General features: G+C 44.0%; 1 protein-coding gene across 1 annotated transcript in view; it reads left to right on the top strand.

Moving 5' to 3' along the window:
* Window positions 1-4,006: 4,006 nt before the first annotated feature.
* CRIM1 (cysteine rich transmembrane BMP regulator 1) overlaps window positions 4,007-16,924 on the top strand; it is a 170,789-nt gene continuing 157,871 nt past the window's right edge. Inside the window, exon 1 of the mRNA XM_053974047.1 lies at window positions 4,007-4,649. Within this exon, the coding sequence (XP_053830022.1) occupies window positions 4,298-4,649 (352 nt within the window). The 5' untranslated portion in view covers window positions 4,007-4,297. The remainder of the gene's footprint in view (window positions 4,650-16,924) is intronic.

Raw genomic sequence — 16,924 nt, 5'->3', positions numbered from 1 at the left:
AATTTACACTGAACATGTACTTTTCACATGGGGAGATTTATCAGGAGGAAGAGTAGTGAGTACAGGACTGAGGAATCAGTGAAGGGGATGGTAGTTTTCTCACTGTGTGGATTCACAAAAGCTCCGCATTCCATGATGACCAAGCAAGCTATACAGTTCCTCTCAATTACTGCTGCAACTTCATGTGGCTTCAATACAACACTAACATTACAGGAGAACAAGCCCAGAAAATTTCAGCTGCTACAGCCTGTTTATCAGAATGCTTTTCTTCCTCCCACAGTTGTATTAAGTAGTATTTACTAACCTGTTTCTAGGGAAAATAAAGAGCTGGGTTTCACTTCAGTAGCTGAATCCACTTACTCCTAAGCTATTTGGATCAGTAGAACCCTTAATAAATCAAGAAGCAGGTAGGAGCAAGGATAAGTGAATTTCCCATCTTCCAGATGGATCCACTGCTTCTTGCTGGGGAAAGCAGGCATATTCACTTTCCCTGTAAAGTCATCAGGTATCAGATTTGCTGATTTCCAAGGAGTACCTTATTGTCCCTGTGGACTCTTCTCAGGTTTGGGGCAAGAGAATTCTCTACCTTTCCTGTTGAATCTGTGCCACTGTGCAATGAAGTATTTTGATTCCTGGGGCCAGAAGAGGGAAACACAAGCATAAGCATGAACAATTTGTGACTTGGATCTAAAGGGCAAGACCTAAGGAGACAAGAAGCCTGAATTTTGGTCCTTCTTCCATACATATCTCTATATTTTCCTCTCTTACATGCAGCTATCACAGGATAAACAGTGCATGAATCAGGGTACTAATCCTGTTCACAGCCGAAGCCTCTCTCACTTGGCAGTCAGCTCAAAAGTTTGCTCTCATTTTCTCAGGGCCCTACAACATTCTTATCTAAGCTGTCCATAGCTTTCCTCTTCAACTGTTTTTGTACTGTTTCTAGAGCTTCTTTGTTCAGTCCCACACAAGCAAACAGGCACAGTAGGTCCAGTGAATTCTTTGTGTGTTGAATATACTGTACATCAGTACAGTACATGACGGGTAGGTCTGGCATGTCTGGGAAATATTGAACTGCCTGAGCATACAATCCAACATGTCTGGGATTTCCATGCTGGCTATGTACATAAGTCCTGGAAAAATACCTTCTTATTTTTCATACACCAGTTCATTTTTTCACATGAGGGGATTAATACATTGTAATCAGTTCACTTTTCATCTTTTGATAAACTAAGCCTATTAAATTCAAGCCTCTGACCATGTATTGTATGGTGCAGCATCCTCCCTAGCACTAAAATCACTGTTGTGATTCCTTTCTGCACAATCTCAGGTTTGTGAACAGTGTTTTAAAAATACAGTCGCAGGAACTGTATGTCTCATTCAAAAAGCAATCTCAGCGATGCTATACATGGAAGGCAAAATCCCTTCATGTGCCTCGCCAGTAAAATACATTACCAAAAGGCAGTGTTTCCAGGTTGTAGGAAACAGTAGGTTTTTACAAACTACTCTCATCCAAGTCACAGCGGGTTTTTTCGTGGAATTTTCTGGTGAATCAAAAGTACTCTGACCCCTGCAGGTGCTTCGGCAAACTGACAAGAGAGGGCTGAGGATGAGGGGAGGAAGAATTTGCATTTTTGAGGAAATGGCACAGAACTTCTTACTTGGTGTGTCACTTCACCACGGAATATCATTCATCTGCATAACATTCAGAGTTTGAGGCCTTGTCATATGAATATGAACTTCAGGGTGCTCTCCTGACCTACTGCTTCCCAGAATTCAGAAATATACAATGTTTTTGGTTGTCTTCAAACTTATACACTGGGTTTGTTTATACCAAAACATACTGCATTTAGCAAGACCAGCTTGCAATTTACTTTCTAAATCTCTTAAAAAAAATATATCACAGTATTTCTTCAAATACTCTTGTCCAGCAAATCACTGTTTGTCCATTCTTTGTTGAGATATGTCAGCTGAATGGCCCTAATCCATTTAATGTATGCTGTACCAAGTATTTTATTGCAATAATGGGGTTTCACTGAGAAAGAGACCAATGTCTTGCAAACTACTGAGACTAATAAAAACACTGTAGCTCTTGAAAAATATCTCTCCTGCTTTTTAGTTTAAGTTCTGAATGGATCACAATACAGCCTGATATTCTGCTACAGTAAAACCATTACTATTTTTTAAAGTAGACAAATATGGAAATGCTTTATTTTTGACATCATGTTACATGGTTGCACTGTTTCTATTACCAATGGGCCTGTTCTAGCAATAGGGAATCTTTGCTATAGTAGGTATTTAGGCTGGAGTCAACAACAGTGAATTACAGTGCTTTTAAAACTCACTTAAAAGGTATGCCAGCGCTGACAAAGCTTTACACTACAGTGTCGTCTCTTCCTGGTGGGAACTCTGCATTGCCAGTTTGGAGCTTTGCTCTTCCATAGCAACTCCTCGGCTGACATGAGACCTGGTTGTGCCCAAGTGAACATATGTGTGGGACTAGAGAAACTGTAGGAACCATGTCTTGGCCTCTCTGTAATAATCTCTATTAAGGTTCCAGATCCTCCTTCCCAAACTGCTGGCACCGGTACACGCAATCCAAGCCTTCTCAGGCTCAGCACCCTGCAGCTAACAAAACCCACTTGCGTTGCCAATGGCTTAATAATCTAAATGACCCCAGTTCTGGGCATTCCTGACCGCGGGATCCATCGTTCCCAAAGCTGCCATCCCACCTTGGGCTGGGCAGGACACTGTAGTGGTAGGTCCCGCTCTGAAATTCTACCGAGGGGCTGCTCTGTGCGGCCAACTACCTCCTGTTTCCTGCCGTCTCCTCCGCCCGGTCGCTGCCGCCCGCAGACAAAGCAGCATTTTGACCTTCGGCAACACCGTTCCTGTCAGTTTCCCTCCCGCCGCCCCCTCGCCCGGAGGGCAGGCACCTCCGGCCAGCCGCACTCCGCCGGAGAGAGCGCCGCGCCGAGCGCTGCCGCCTGCCGGCCTTGCAGGGCCAGGGCCACCGCCACAGCGCCGCCGCACCTCCCGCCGCCGCTCCGGGCCGTCCTTGGCCCGCGCAGCCCCAGCGGACCGGGCAGCGGCAGGGCCGCGGCTGCCCGGCCGGCTCTGGGAGGTGACGGCAGCCGTTCGGTAGGGAAGACCGGCCGGTAGCCGCGGGCGCCTTTTGCCCGAGTGGCGACGAAGAGCACCAGGCGGCCCGGGGTCCGCTTTTGGTACCGAGGTCGGCGGGCGAGCGGCGCAACCGCCGCTTGTTTATGAGCGGGCAGAGGAGCGGCCCGGGATAGCGCTGCGCCGCCGCCAGAGCGGGACAGCCCCTCCCGCCCCCGCGGAGCAGGTCCGCCACGGCTTCTCCGCACCCGCGGGGCACCTGGGCGCGCCCGGGAGCCCGGCTGCGGGAACGGAACGGGGCGGGGCGGGGAGCGACCGGTTCTCCTCTCCCGTGGAGAGAGGGGCTCTCAGCCGCTCCCCGTCCCGGATCCCCGCGCCCCTCAAGGGAGCAGGCAGAGGAAGAGGAGGAGGCTCTCACCACCACGGCTGGGGACGGCGAGGCCCCATTTACGGTTGCCCGCAGCATCGCCCTGCTGGGGCTGCGCCCTTTGCGGGGCCCTCTCCCTCCCCGCCCCCGGTGTCCCCCGGGCCGCCGCCAGCCCGTCCCCGCGGTCTGGCGCCGCCGCCCCGCTCCGCGCCCAGAGCCCCGGGAGGGGGAGGGGAGGTGCAGGGGGAGGCGGAGGCGGCGGCCGCTGTGGGGCCCAGGCTGCTCCTCGCCTCCGCTGCGCCTCTTCCAGCCCCAGGATCTGGGGCTGGGGGGGCGCGGGAGGAAAGGGGGCGGGCCAGCCCCGGCAGTGCCCAATGAGAGAGGCGCGGACGGGCACTTGGGGCGGTGCGGAGGCGATCGTCGCCCAATGGGGGCAGGGCAGAGGGCGCACTTGGAGCGGGGCGAGAGTGAGGCAGGAGGCGAGTCGGGGCTCGGGACGCGAGGGGGACAGAGCCAGCAGCCGTCGCCGCCGCGCGCGCAGCCGCTCGCACGCACGGCGCCGCGGAACAGGGAGCCGGCGGGCGCGGGACGAACGGGCTGAGGGACGCCGCTTCCCGGAGCGGGCAGCGGGCGGAGCCGCCACCCGGAGGAGAAGTTTGGCTGAAGCCGCCGCCGCCGAGAGAGGAAACTTTCCTCGGGGGGCCGGAGGCGGGGGCGGCGGGAAGGAGCCGCGGCACGGTCGGGTCCGCCGCCCGGCGAGGGGGCTTCCGAGAGGCTCCCCCCGGCCCAGGCCGGGCTGCGGCGGCTGGGATGTACCTGGCAGCGGTCTCGGCGGGGAGGAGACGCCCGGGCGGAGACGGCGGCTGGCACCTGGCGGCCGCGGGGTGGCTGTTCCTGCTGGCGCTGCTGCTGGGCGAGTCGGGGACGCGTGCTCTCGTCTGCTTACCCTGCGACGAATCCAAATGCGAAGAACCGAAGAGCTGCCCCGGTAGCATCGTGCTGGGGATCTGCGGTTGCTGTTTCATGTGCGCTCGGCAGCGGAACGAGAGCTGCGGGGGAGTCTATGGACTGCACGGAGCTTGCGACCGGGGCTTGCGCTGTGTCATCCGACCGCCGCTCAACGGAGACTCCATCACCGAGTACGAAGTGGGCGTCTGCGAAGGTGAGAGGCGGCGGGACACCCTCCATCCCTCCATCCGTCCCCCGGGGTGGGAGTACCCGATGGGCGGCGGGAAAGGAAGGAGGGCGCATCTAAGACGTCTTAGGCGCCGGTGCGCCTTCCTTCCCTTCCAGCCCGCCCGCCTGTCCCATCTGCGAGCGTGTCTTCTAACCTTCCCTGCTTAAAAAAACCCACAAGCTCCTACTTAGAAGTTTTGCCCTAAATTTTCGTACCCTAAACTTTAGGGTTCTACTAATTCTCCGTAGAGTGTCACTCGCGTCACAAGCTGATAGCTTGTATCAGCTACTGATGCCCAGCTGAAATTCCTTGATAAAGGACTCGGGAAGAGTTTGGCAGATGGAGATCGGCGGAGGTCAGTCGTGCACACATGATGCCGGTTCTGGATTTCCTCCTGTGTAAAGAAACAACGAAGACTGATCATCTGTTATAAAGTTTTGTTTCCTGTTCCTGTCACTTAATATCTCTCTGCCTGTCCTGCTCGGCATATAACGATAAGGCGGTGTCTTTCTCTGCTGGAGCATCAAGGGGGGCAAATACTCACGGTAGAACTCCTCTCAAAGTCTCTTCAGCTTCCTGCCGTCTTGTGAGGGGATGAATTGGTATGAAGTGCAAAAGGACTTCACCCCCCTTAAGTTTTTTATCTATCAGAATTCCTAAGATTTTTTTTTTTAATGTGTTATAAATTAATGAAAGGCCAGAGACAAAATTTTAGTCTTTCTCTTGTACCTCCAATTGCCTTTTCTCTCAAATTGAGGGAAAACATGGCGCTGTAAAGAGGTTACAAATAAGCAGTAGTTTGGGATATGTATAAATGTATATGTGATTCGGAGCGGGAGCTTCGACAATTCTGGAAAAGAAGACGGAGGCGGTCTCCTCTCGGCGGGTAGAGGGCAGTAGAAAGTCCAGAGAGATGGTGAGGCAGCATCTGTCCAAAAAACTTGCATTTAAAATGATGCCGTATTTTAAGAAAGCGAAACGCGATCATTTTTAGTGGGCAGCTGACCTTTGTCCTGGCGCTCATTATTAGTTTAAGATTCCATTTGCCTCCATAACAAATAAATTGCAAACCACAGCAGAACAGAGCAGTGTGTCCCGCCTGTGCTACAACCAGTGCTGTCAGCCTCGGGAGCTGATGCTTGGGTAGGATGAGCTCTAGATTAAAAGCTCAATTGTTAAACATTTTTAAATGGCCCTAAACTATTTTGAAGACCTCGATTGAGACTATGTTGCTGAATACGTACATTGCTGTAGTGTCTTATTTTTAATATGTATTGGAAAAGATTTTGTAAATAGAAAAGTACAAGCAAACGTACTTGGAAAACTTACCTGTTTTTACAGGAGTTTCTCTTGTCGTGTGTTTTTGAGTAAAAGCTGGGCTAAAATAGCTTCCCCCCCTCTCAATGGTTAAAGGAACTAAGAGCCTACAGTCATTAAAAGCCTTAATGCTCCAGTTTCCTTACTGTATCACAGTATGGACATCTCTGGCACTTTAGGAGTATTTCATTCCTTTGAAGTGATGCAATCTGTACGTTGCTGTAGTTCAACTCATAACACGTCCCATCTACTGTTGAAAATAGTATGAAGCATTTGTTGGCAAGATTGTGTTTCAATTAGTGTTGTGGTTAGAAACTAGTTCCAGCTGTCCCTATAGGAATAGTCCTAGGGGAGGGAGATAACGATCTATTAACTATAACTAAGGGAGATAACTTTCCTATTTAATTTTCTTATTCTAATTTATCTATTTAATTTTCATTCTCATAAATGAAAAGGAACCAAGCTGAACTCTCAGCCTAATAAATAGTCCTGGAATACCTCTTAGTGAATTGTCAGGAAACTACCTAATTCTGAGGAACAGAGGTAATATGTTGTTCTTCATGTTGCATGTTTTGGGAAGAAACATGTCTAATCTGATACAGACTGAATAAATCTGACAGAATAAAGCCAAAATTGCTTTAGAACTCTTCTTGAACTGATTGTACTGCCTCTGATCGCTAATATGAGGTTGAATAGCTCTGTTTTTTTGATTGTGATGACCTAAACAGTTGTTCAGTTTACAGGCACACATGCAACAGGCTAGGCTGGTGATATCTGATGTGAGTAGTAGTATTAAGCCATGCCTTTATCCGTTAACAGAATAAAGGCTGATTTTTTCTTGTTGTCTTGCACATTGGGAGTGCAAACCTTTTCCTTCCCCAGTCCAGGGAAGAGGAAATAGAAGTGTTTTACAGAACTGTGTGAATAGAAAATTCATGATTTTACTCTCCTTCCTGTCTCTAGTCTTTTCCTTCATTGCAATTTTTTACACTGAAATGACCCCTACTGGCTACAGTTATAAGCATGGTTTTTTGTATCATTTTTGAAGCTTCAACCCTGTCTTATTTCAGACTATCAGCATATGCTAGGCTGCAGAAGACTTTGAGAGCTGGAATAGCAACAGGTAGAAATACTTGTCTGCTGACTTGTTTTTAGCATTTAACGCACTTGACATGAATGAGTTCTGTAACACCTGACAGAGAAGTCTCTGTGACATCTGTTGCTGGTAGCTTCTCTTTCTGAAATTACAAACAGACTATTCTTTGTTAAAGCAATGTTTATAAATTAAATCTGTTGCTGATCCTGAGGGTTTTTTCCTTTATCATTCTAAAAGCTGAAGGAAGTTCTCGTTCATCTCACCACCTTAACTATTCACATCTCTAAGCAGTTCTAACGTTCCATTTGTGTTGTTATCCTGAAGTGAGTAAATGCCTTTCCTGAATGAAGTTGTATTCTTAGTAAGTAATAATTCTGAGGTCCTAGTGCTGGTAGCTACACCTCCTAAATGGCATTCTTGAGAGACTTTGCACACCTCCAGCCTCTGTTGACTTTACAACAAACATCCTTTACAGGGATTTGCTGGATTGGTTCTATGAGGTGTTGAGAGCCTACACCCCCTTCCAAAGACTCTTAAGGTTGAGAAATTTTAAATACAAAGCAGGAACTGTCCTTACTCTCTACCTTTAAAGGTAGTCCTGGAGCCACCACTGAATTAGACTGAAGTTGTCCCAAAGCACCTTAACTTTGGCTTCTGTAGCTGGGCAGGGCTCTGGCTTTCCAGGGGATTGGAGAGCCTTGAAAAAGCTCTGCCAAAGAAGTTAGGTTACTCTGTGAAGGCATTTCTCAAGATGACTTTTGTCTGTTTCCCTGCCTCCCCAGTTTCTGGTGCTATTAGATGAAGAGGCCTAGATTGCTTTGCTAAACTTGTCAAAGTCATGACAGTAGCAAATAATATAACACTGAAAATGACTGGAAATTATTTTTAGCTTTATTTTTAATTATTTTTATTAAAAAAAAAAATAAGGTTTTGTGATACATTTGAAATACATACTTAACAAAACTGCTAGTCTGAAGGTGTTCTTAGTTTCTTTCTAGAATATACTTCCATGTGAATTAGCCTCTAGGTAGACATTGAAAGAAGGTATCACTGTGCCACTAGCTTACCAATAATATCTGTTACATTGTTTGGTTTTGGTTTGTTGGTTTAGTTTTAGTGGGGTTTGGTGTGTTTTTTGTTTTAGTTGTTAACTGGGTCTTTTTTTTTTTTTTGGTGGGAGGGGTACAGTTATTGCTGTGTTCTTTTTGCTTACTGCCTAGTGCATAACTTCTGAACTGAAGTTGCCTTGGGACCAGGAGAAGGTTGCTGTAGCAGATTTTAGGCAAGTATTGGGAAGTATGCATGTTAATCTCCTAGGATGATGGCAGAAGCTTTCCTTACTGTGGCTAGTCCTAGTTTCATTTACTGAACTGCATCTTTTGGGAGTTTGGAGCATTACAGTCTATCTTACTCCTTGCTGAGGCAAGTTGGGAGATCTTCGATATGTCCATTGTTTTCTCCCCACCCATAAGTCTGCCTAGTGTTCCTCCTTGAGAAATATATAAGGGTACAGTGTACGGTATGCAACTGAAGCTTAGTGAAACTGGAGCTGATGAAAATTTAAACCTTGAAAGCCTAGCTTTTTTATTTTCAAAATTCTGAAGAGGAAAGCTGAGCTTGTTTTGTTTTTTTTTTTTTGTGTTGTTCAAGCACTGATTTACATGTGTGCTAATGCAGTTCTTCCCCACTTCAGTGAAGTAAGGACAACTTGCCTGCAGACTTGGTAATATTTTTTATCATTAGTAACTTTGGTAACTAGTACCCTTTGTAGAAACCTGTTTTCAGTCCTGTCCTATAATGGGTCAGTGGACACAAAGCCCTCCCCTTGGTGCTCTGTCTCCAGACAGACTGCTATACTGCATGCTTGGCTTCTTGCTTGTGATGCAGCCCAGACCCCTAAAGATCAGGCAGTATTTTGCTTTCTGTACAAGTTACTGAAGTTCAAGTAATCTGGAAGTTGCCTGTGGTAACCCAGTTGTTTACATCTGTTTGGACTGGAACAGTGCTGCCCAGATATCTTAACTTTTTGTTTGGTTGGATTTTTAATTTGTCATGTAGTGAATGGCTGGGGAAATGACCAAGTGGTTCTGATGTCCATGTGTGTGCAGAGAACTTCTTTCAGTAACATCAAGTGTTAGAACTGATGATCTAGTTGGGGACTTCATCAATATTAAGTGGTGTACCAATGGCTGTTGGTGTGAAGACAGTCAAAGTACTTTGTTCAAAGGCTGTTGGCAATCCAGACTATCAGGGAGACAAACAGAAAATTATTTATGTTGCCAAGAAAAGAAAACTATCAGAAAAACTACTTAGGTTGTGAAACTAGAATGAGAAGTAGTTCTTTAGTGAATTTTCAGCTTCTCATATGCTAGTCTTGATCAAATTTAACAGTCCCCTTCCCCTATTCCTCCTCCCTGCTGCCCCCAAAAACACTTACTAGGAGGATGCTGACTTCTTACACACACACTGGATAATTTATAAGCTATTTCTGCTCTGTATTCCATCAAAGCTGAAATTTCAACATCATTAAGAACATGTAACTCTGAGTGTGGCATGGAATTTGAATTGGATCAGGTGCTTATTTGACTTGGAAATGGTTTCCTCTCTGTTTCTGGGCATCATGTTTTGATTTTAGAAATGACTTGGTTCCAGTATTTCAGCAAAAATTAAATGGAAATGTCTAATAGATATGATGCAGGAATTAGTAGGATTTTGCTGCTGTGGATCAACACGGTAGGTTTAAATCTAGAAGTCTTACTGTGGGTAGGCTGGATTACTAAATTCTTTAACTTTAGTAAGAGGAATATTCTCTTTTTATTTTTAGTTTTTAAAACTTTATATGAGCATCCTTTGCTTATGTGAATTTTTCTACACAGAAAGTGATTCTTTCACCAGGTTCCCCAAAATCATGGTGCTTATAAAGATATTTTTTTCTTTTTTTAATTTTTTAAGCTACCTTTGAACTTGCCCCTAGGCATCTTTGCTGGTTTAAGCACCCTCTAGCTAATTCAAGGATTCTTGCATAATTTAACTTCTTGCCTGGTACTTAGTCAACCAAAATGTCATTTCACTGACAGGCATATTATGGAATAATTAACCCATTAATATGGTTCAAAAATGCTGTCCTCTTCTCCTCCTTACTTTGTGCCCCCCCCCCTTAAGGAGTCTTCATCTCAATAAGTTTACAGGCTCTTGCAGGCAAAACCAGATGTTTCTGTTTTAACAGGTTAAATACTTTGTAGAGGTGACCTATTAAGTATCTCTTGTGACTTATAAACTGCTTTTCATTTGAGAATGCATTTAATCCACAGGGAATGTAAACTTGGAAATCATGAACTCAGGGTTTTGCCTGAGACTTTGTGTGACACCGTTTGTGTCTGACTGTACTGGAACCTGGAAAATGACTGATACTGACACAGAAAGCTTATGTATATGGAGAAACTTGCCAATATAAACTAAGATGGGAAAATAACTTCGCATAGATTAAATTCCACATAAGCATAGGGATTAAAAACAGTCCCTGGGGGAGCTCTTGTCTAAATAGACTAGTTTGGCCTTGTTTTGGGGAAGTAAGCCCGTCCTAAGCAATATTCAGTCCCCGGCAGCTTTCACGGTGTATACTGGGAACTTAATTTGAGAATCTGCAAATCATGCTAACACCACCTTGTGGGTCATGGTTGTGCAAGTCTTTATTGAGACTGAATAAGAAAACAAACTAGGGATTGAGGGGTTATGGGCAGGAGGAAGAGCACTGACTGGCTCATAGGCATGCATCAATTCCCATGTTCTTACTCATTTCCTAAACTTTAAGCCTTATATAGCCAGTGTTAGGCTTCAGTTGTTGGTTAGAGTTTGTTTGGATGAGCTTGGATTTGGGTTTGTTTTTTTGTTGGTTTTTTTTTTGTTTTTTTTTTTTGTTTTTTTTTTTTAATTAGTGAAAAATCTAGCAAGTGTAATGCTTCTGAATCCAAGAGAGCCTATTCTATTGGGTCATTTATCCTTGAAATTAATTAAATTTCAGTGTTTTGCTAGAGGCTGTGTTGTATTCTCCTCAAGATTTTTTCAGAAAGGCTGGATATGTGTGTGGAGGTATTTCTTCCCCTCACTGATGGGTTGTTGATAAAAAGCTGGGGTCATACTGATAATGGTGTTACATGCACTGATGTATGCTTTCACAAGAGAAATGCCGAACTTGATGTCTATCTCTAAGCTAGGTTTTAGGAAACTAAAAGAAGCCCTGAGGGTAATTCTAAATCCCCTTGAGGCTTGAGTTTTTCCTGTAGTCTTTTCCAGTAGACTAAGAGATGGGGTGAAATTCCTCTGAAATATGTTGTAATGATGGTGTTCAGTGGTGCTGTATTAATGATTCGGGGAAAGTGGCAAAATATTTAGGGTATCAGATTTCTTACAATAGTGTGGACTGTTCTTGGTACAGGTTGCTTTACTCATGGCCTTGTTCCAGAATTTGTCTTTGACAAAACTTTGCCTACTCCTCTCAGCTTTGCCTCTGCCTAGCAGCTTCAGCAAACTGCCAGCCAACTACTTGTTTGCAGTGAAACTGATGTGTGCTGCTGTACATGCAGGCTTCTGAAGCAGCTTGGAAAAAAAAAAACCTGGAATTTTAGACTGCTTTGGAAAATGGTTATGAAGCTTTGGCCCTTTTCTGAGGCTTTAACAATTATTTTTGCAATGAGTTTTCTAGAGCTAGAGGAAAAATCTGCTATGACAGCTGAAACACCGCTGTCCATGCTTGTTCTAATCAGGGGAGTACTGGCAGAGGCTTTTTCTGACCAATTAAATCCTGGGACACAGTGCAGTATTTTCAGTCAGATATTTACAAACAAGACATGTTTCTGGTCATTGGAGTAAGATAATTTCCTTGTAAGTCTTTTTCTTAGGTGTGTAAATGTAAAACTCATGATTTATTATTTCAGACAATCTTTGGGGAAGGTGGCTTTTGGAAGTACCATTTACTTTTGCTGTGGGATCCCCAAGAGTGAAATAAAACAACAAAAGGCAAAACACATTCCTCCCCATTCCTCCCTCCTTCCATTCCTCCTCCCCCACATCCCCCAAAAAAAGGCAGAGGGGGGGTATTTGGAGAAGTAAAATATTCCAGACAGTGTGTGGAAAACTTCAAAACTTGCCGTAGTTGTCTGTGTCACATGCTTCACCTAACATTTCTGTTTGTCTCCTTGCCTTCCTCAAGGCTTCTGTAGAATTTCTGATAATTCATTGGAAAGCGGATTTGTTTAAATACTTTCTGCATTCCTTAGTATGAAATAAATGTCTTCAGACACAAGAAGAGCTGCTGCAATGAAGATCTTTCTCACTACACTGTGGATTTGATCACCTGAGATACATGCTAGGATAAAGCAGGCAGGTTGGAGACAAGCATTATATATGCGTGTGTTTCTGAGGTATCTAAATGTTATGGTACAGTTCTGATTTCTAGCTTTGACTAGAAATTTTCTCAGGAAGCTGCAAAACCCTTTTGTACTGCTGTACATTCCACATGAAGATTTGATCTTGGAAATGAACCATTCCAAGATGTGGAAAAAAATGCTTTCTCACAAAACTCTCAGCTGTGTGTCTTACCATAAAAATTTCTGCCAGCTCTAGTCCTTGATTCATGACTTCAGTGGAAGAATAAGTTGCAAGAGGGGAAAGGGTTGAAGCCAGTGTATGAGCTCAAACTCACTTCAAGGCTAGTCTTTCCTTCTGCTGCTTCTCAAAGTCTGGGGCTGGGTTTCAAGCATTCTTTAGTGGTAATTAGTCATTTCTATTGTTCAGCTCCTCCAAAACATGTATTTCCTTTCCATCATTCTTTTTTCCTGTTCAAAGAGAAGTGAGAGTCTACTGGCAAGAAGCATTTCCTTTTTTTTTTATTTTAGCAAGTTAAAATCCTTTCAGAGTCTCATACTGTCTTAATGAATACCACTGATTTGAAAATGGTGTTTTGTATACCAGTGTCCTGGAGGGATGGGGCTCAGACCTTGGGTCTAGTTTCATGGAGGAGTTTCTGAAAGGTTCCCCCCTCTACCTCCCAGTTCTCAGAGGGCAGTACGAGTCTCAATAAGGATTGCTTCTCTCTTGTCTTCAAATGCAGATTTAAAAGGATGCTAGAATCTGTAAGATGTGACTTGGACAGTTTCACTTCCAGGTCATCAATGTATTTTATGGTGTCTTTGCTCTTTTCAGCTAAGAGCTACCCGGGATGCTTAAAAAAAAGGCGGAAGTAGCAGAGTAACATGCTGCAGTTAAATGTAAATTATGGGAGTTGACTCAATCCACTCCAGTTAAATTACAGTCCAAATGGTAGGGTGGTAAACATAAGATTATTATGGGCCAAATGCTTGTGTATTTGTTTTCAACAGTGGTACGTCAGTGATCATTTCAGTGTGTTTCTTGCTGTTTGGAGGTGATGCATTACCTAAACTGTGAAGGTGAACAGCATAGCATTCTCCAAACAATAGCTGATATTCATTAAATGTCCAGAAAGAAAGAGAAGGGTTGGGGCACAAAACAGAAGTTTCTGTGGCAGGCAGAAGGAATTGGGAACTTGAAGGAAGGGAAAGCAAAACTTTAAGCAATGGAGAAGCAGTCTCTAAAAAGGTCTTTCCTTGTACTTTTAGCTTGCACCTGTTTTGAGATGATCCTTTGTGAATGGGGAATAATAAATAATAAATGTAACCATAGTGAGGTAGTGTGTGTCTGGAAAGTAAGGCTTAGAGTGAGTTAGTTTCTCAGTAGCATGCTTTTCTAAAAACACAGGCAGCTCTTCAAGCAAATAAGATGAATGCTTCAATCATGACCACCATGCCTTGCATGGTGCTGTGTTGTGAGTGCTGGTATGTAGGATATAGTATGGAAGAAGTGATGGAATGCTGCTTACCAGAGACCTATTTCTCAGACTATTTCCCAGACTAGACCTGTTTAAGGACCTCTTGTTCAACTTGTTAATACCTTAATCCTCTTCCCTACTTTAGGTGCGTGCTATGACAGGACTTGGGAATTCAGCAACCCAGATTAGTATGTGAATTTTTAGCAAGCTGAAACATTTGGTTTGCAGAAAGCAAGTGATTATATGAATGGTAGAAGAGAAAAGGAAAGAAGTTTGGGATTAATGTGAAATCTCCCTTCCTGTGGCTTCCTTTTGGTATAAAAGCACAGTTGGAAGAATTAAAAGGTACTACGTCCAAGACTTAACTTTGATCTCTGTAAATGCAGAACTACTTTATTATCGGAAACTTTATCTGGAACTTGCTTGAATGAGTTGGAAAGAGTGGGGAATTGCATGTAGATAGAAATTATTTGAAAGAGAAATGACTTTGAAGCTGTAGTTATGAGCCTGCTGGGAGCATTTGAACTGCTTTGAGGCTTGTGTGCAAAAGGTGCTTGAGTGACTGTATAACAAGATTCCAGTGACAACTCAGGATAGCTAAAAAGTGCAGTGCTTTGATTTTTTGCCCTTACCTGATCATGCCAGGACAATGAGTCGGTGAAAATCACAGCTAAACAAAGATCAGTTTGGATGAAAACTAGTAGTTTACTTGGGCTTCTTTTCAGCTGCATTGCTTCAAAAAACTCTGGAGTGTTAAGTACATACTTAATTTTTGTATTTTTAGGTGTCCTAGAAGTAGCTAGGGGATAGGATGTGCATATCAAGGTGTGAGGCATAGATTCTTATATTTGGAGTTTGTTGGCCCTGCTTGCAGAGAAATAAAGCTTTCGTAAATTAGTACATTTCAGTTTTTGTTCACATCATCCAGATTTGAGAGGTAGGCATAAAAAAACAGTCTTCTGAAAAGGAAGCCACAGAGGTCAAGCAGAGCATGCAGGAAAAGGTATACAGCCTGGAATAGTTTGTGGACTGTCCCAGGTCCCAAATCACTGGTGTGTACAAGTTTATTTTTGGAATAGTCCCCAGGACATGATGATCTTTGTGAGTAATAAAGCCTAGGTTATATGTTCTGTACAAGATATCATTCCCTTATCAGTTAAAATATTGCTGACCTCTAAAGGGCAAACATGCTGGACGAGTGTTTATCCGCATCAAGGAGAGCACTAGATGTCTTTGCATCAAGTATCCAAAGCTTGGAATTGAAGTGATAGGCTGGGTTCATCCCTTTAGCTCATGAATACTTTCATGTGGTTGTACCTTCCATTCCAAAGAATTTTGTTCTGCCTGTACTGATGTGACTTCTGAGAGTTTTTTCTAAGTGGCAAACAATTTTTCATCTAACAGGACTTTGAAATTCTGTTCATAAAAAGACTAAATCAGCTAGGAAAAGGAGTCAGTCTTTAGTCTGCAGGAAAAATTATGGTAGACTTGGCACTGATTTACTGAACTAAAATAAGCTCTTGCTACATGTTTGCTATTTCATTGATGGACATCTTGTTTCTAAATAAACTTGTGTGAAAAGCAGGCTGGTAGAAGATGTGCAGGCTAAAACTGGATTTGCATTCTTCCTGTCTGAATGTAACTTTTTTCTGTTATCACCAAGTAATGAAAAATGAGTACCTTGTTTGAAGATTCAACAGGTTAGAAGTATAGTCTGAACAAGTATTACTGAGGGATTTCTCTTCTCATTAAGACTTTAATGGTTACTGAGCTAATTTTTGAGGTGTGTGGCAGTGAAGACTTGAGGTGCACCTACTATTGGGCCATGTGCTTCCTGTGTACCTCCTTTTCTGGAAACTTATGAGAGCTGGCAGATGTGGTACCAACCACTAACCTGTCCTGGAAATCTGTGTGTGTAGTGCTACACTGTGCACTGCATGTGCATCGAGGTGTTCTCCCATGGGTAAGGGGCGAGTCTGCTTTCCATGCCAGCTGGGTCCCACTTGGGTGGGGTGGGCAGCTCTCATGTGACAGGATCCTGCTGATCTCTCTGCCTGGAGAAGATCTAGTGCTGAATTACCACAAGGCTAAGTAGGACAAATGTTCTAAAATGGTTTGCTAGAAAAGCAGCAGAGCATAGCCATCTGTGTGTCCTTCCAGTCTGCGCTGCACTGGCCTGGGAGCATGGGACTGAGACACGCTGCCTCTGGGCTCCTGTCCTGCACCCAGGAGTACAGAAGGAATGCTCTTGTCACAAACAGGGAGCAACACAAACACTTTAAGGCTGTTGTGCTGGTGTAGATGAAGCTGTGGTCCTTGCTGTTGCAGAGTTTAAAACAGTGAGTCTTGGACCATAGGTGTAGATTTTGTTCTTGTCGTTACATGGATTACTGCTGTGACTTCTAAAATACAAATTATCCAGCCTGTATTCTGGCTTCTCAAAAACAGGATGTATTATTGTTATTACTGTTCTCCAAATTCTCAGGGTTTGTGGTTTGTTTTTTTTTTTTCTTCTGTATGCATGGCCTCATCACAATGAGAGTGTCCCAAGCATTGCAGGAGAGGCATCTTCCTTTGAAAGAATTTTATTTAGTTTCTCTTCAGGAACTTCTGCACTTCCTTTGACTTTCATTGATACAGTTGCTGTATTGGATGATTGGTTAAGCTAAGAAAAAAAATTACTTCTTGGGGTAGTGACTACTCTTCCTTTGCTATTTTTATGGAGAAGAGCCATGAAGTTCCCATGGAAGTTCCCATCCTCACATCTAAAAGGGATTTTGTTGTTTATCAGTGCTTTTTTTTTTTTTTTTGTCAGCAGGCTACTTTGTCAGCTCATAATAGAAAGCAAGGGGGTTGTTGTACAGGGAGAAATATACTGGTGAGAATCTGCTGTGCCACTTCCTGTAGCTCATATACAGTATTGAATTGGTAAACAGCTCTTTCTAAATACTTTTTTTTTCCCAAAACAGGAAAAACTTCAGGTTGGCGAATATTCTGCATATT

Source organism: Vidua macroura, chromosome 3, assembly GCF_024509145.1.
Source record: "Vidua macroura isolate BioBank_ID:100142 chromosome 3, ASM2450914v1, whole genome shotgun sequence".
Classification (NCBI taxonomy): domain Eukaryota; kingdom Metazoa; phylum Chordata; class Aves; order Passeriformes; family Viduidae; genus Vidua; species Vidua macroura.
The sequence above is the reverse complement of the archived record's forward strand: the minus strand, read 5'-3'. Positions and strand labels throughout refer to the sequence as shown.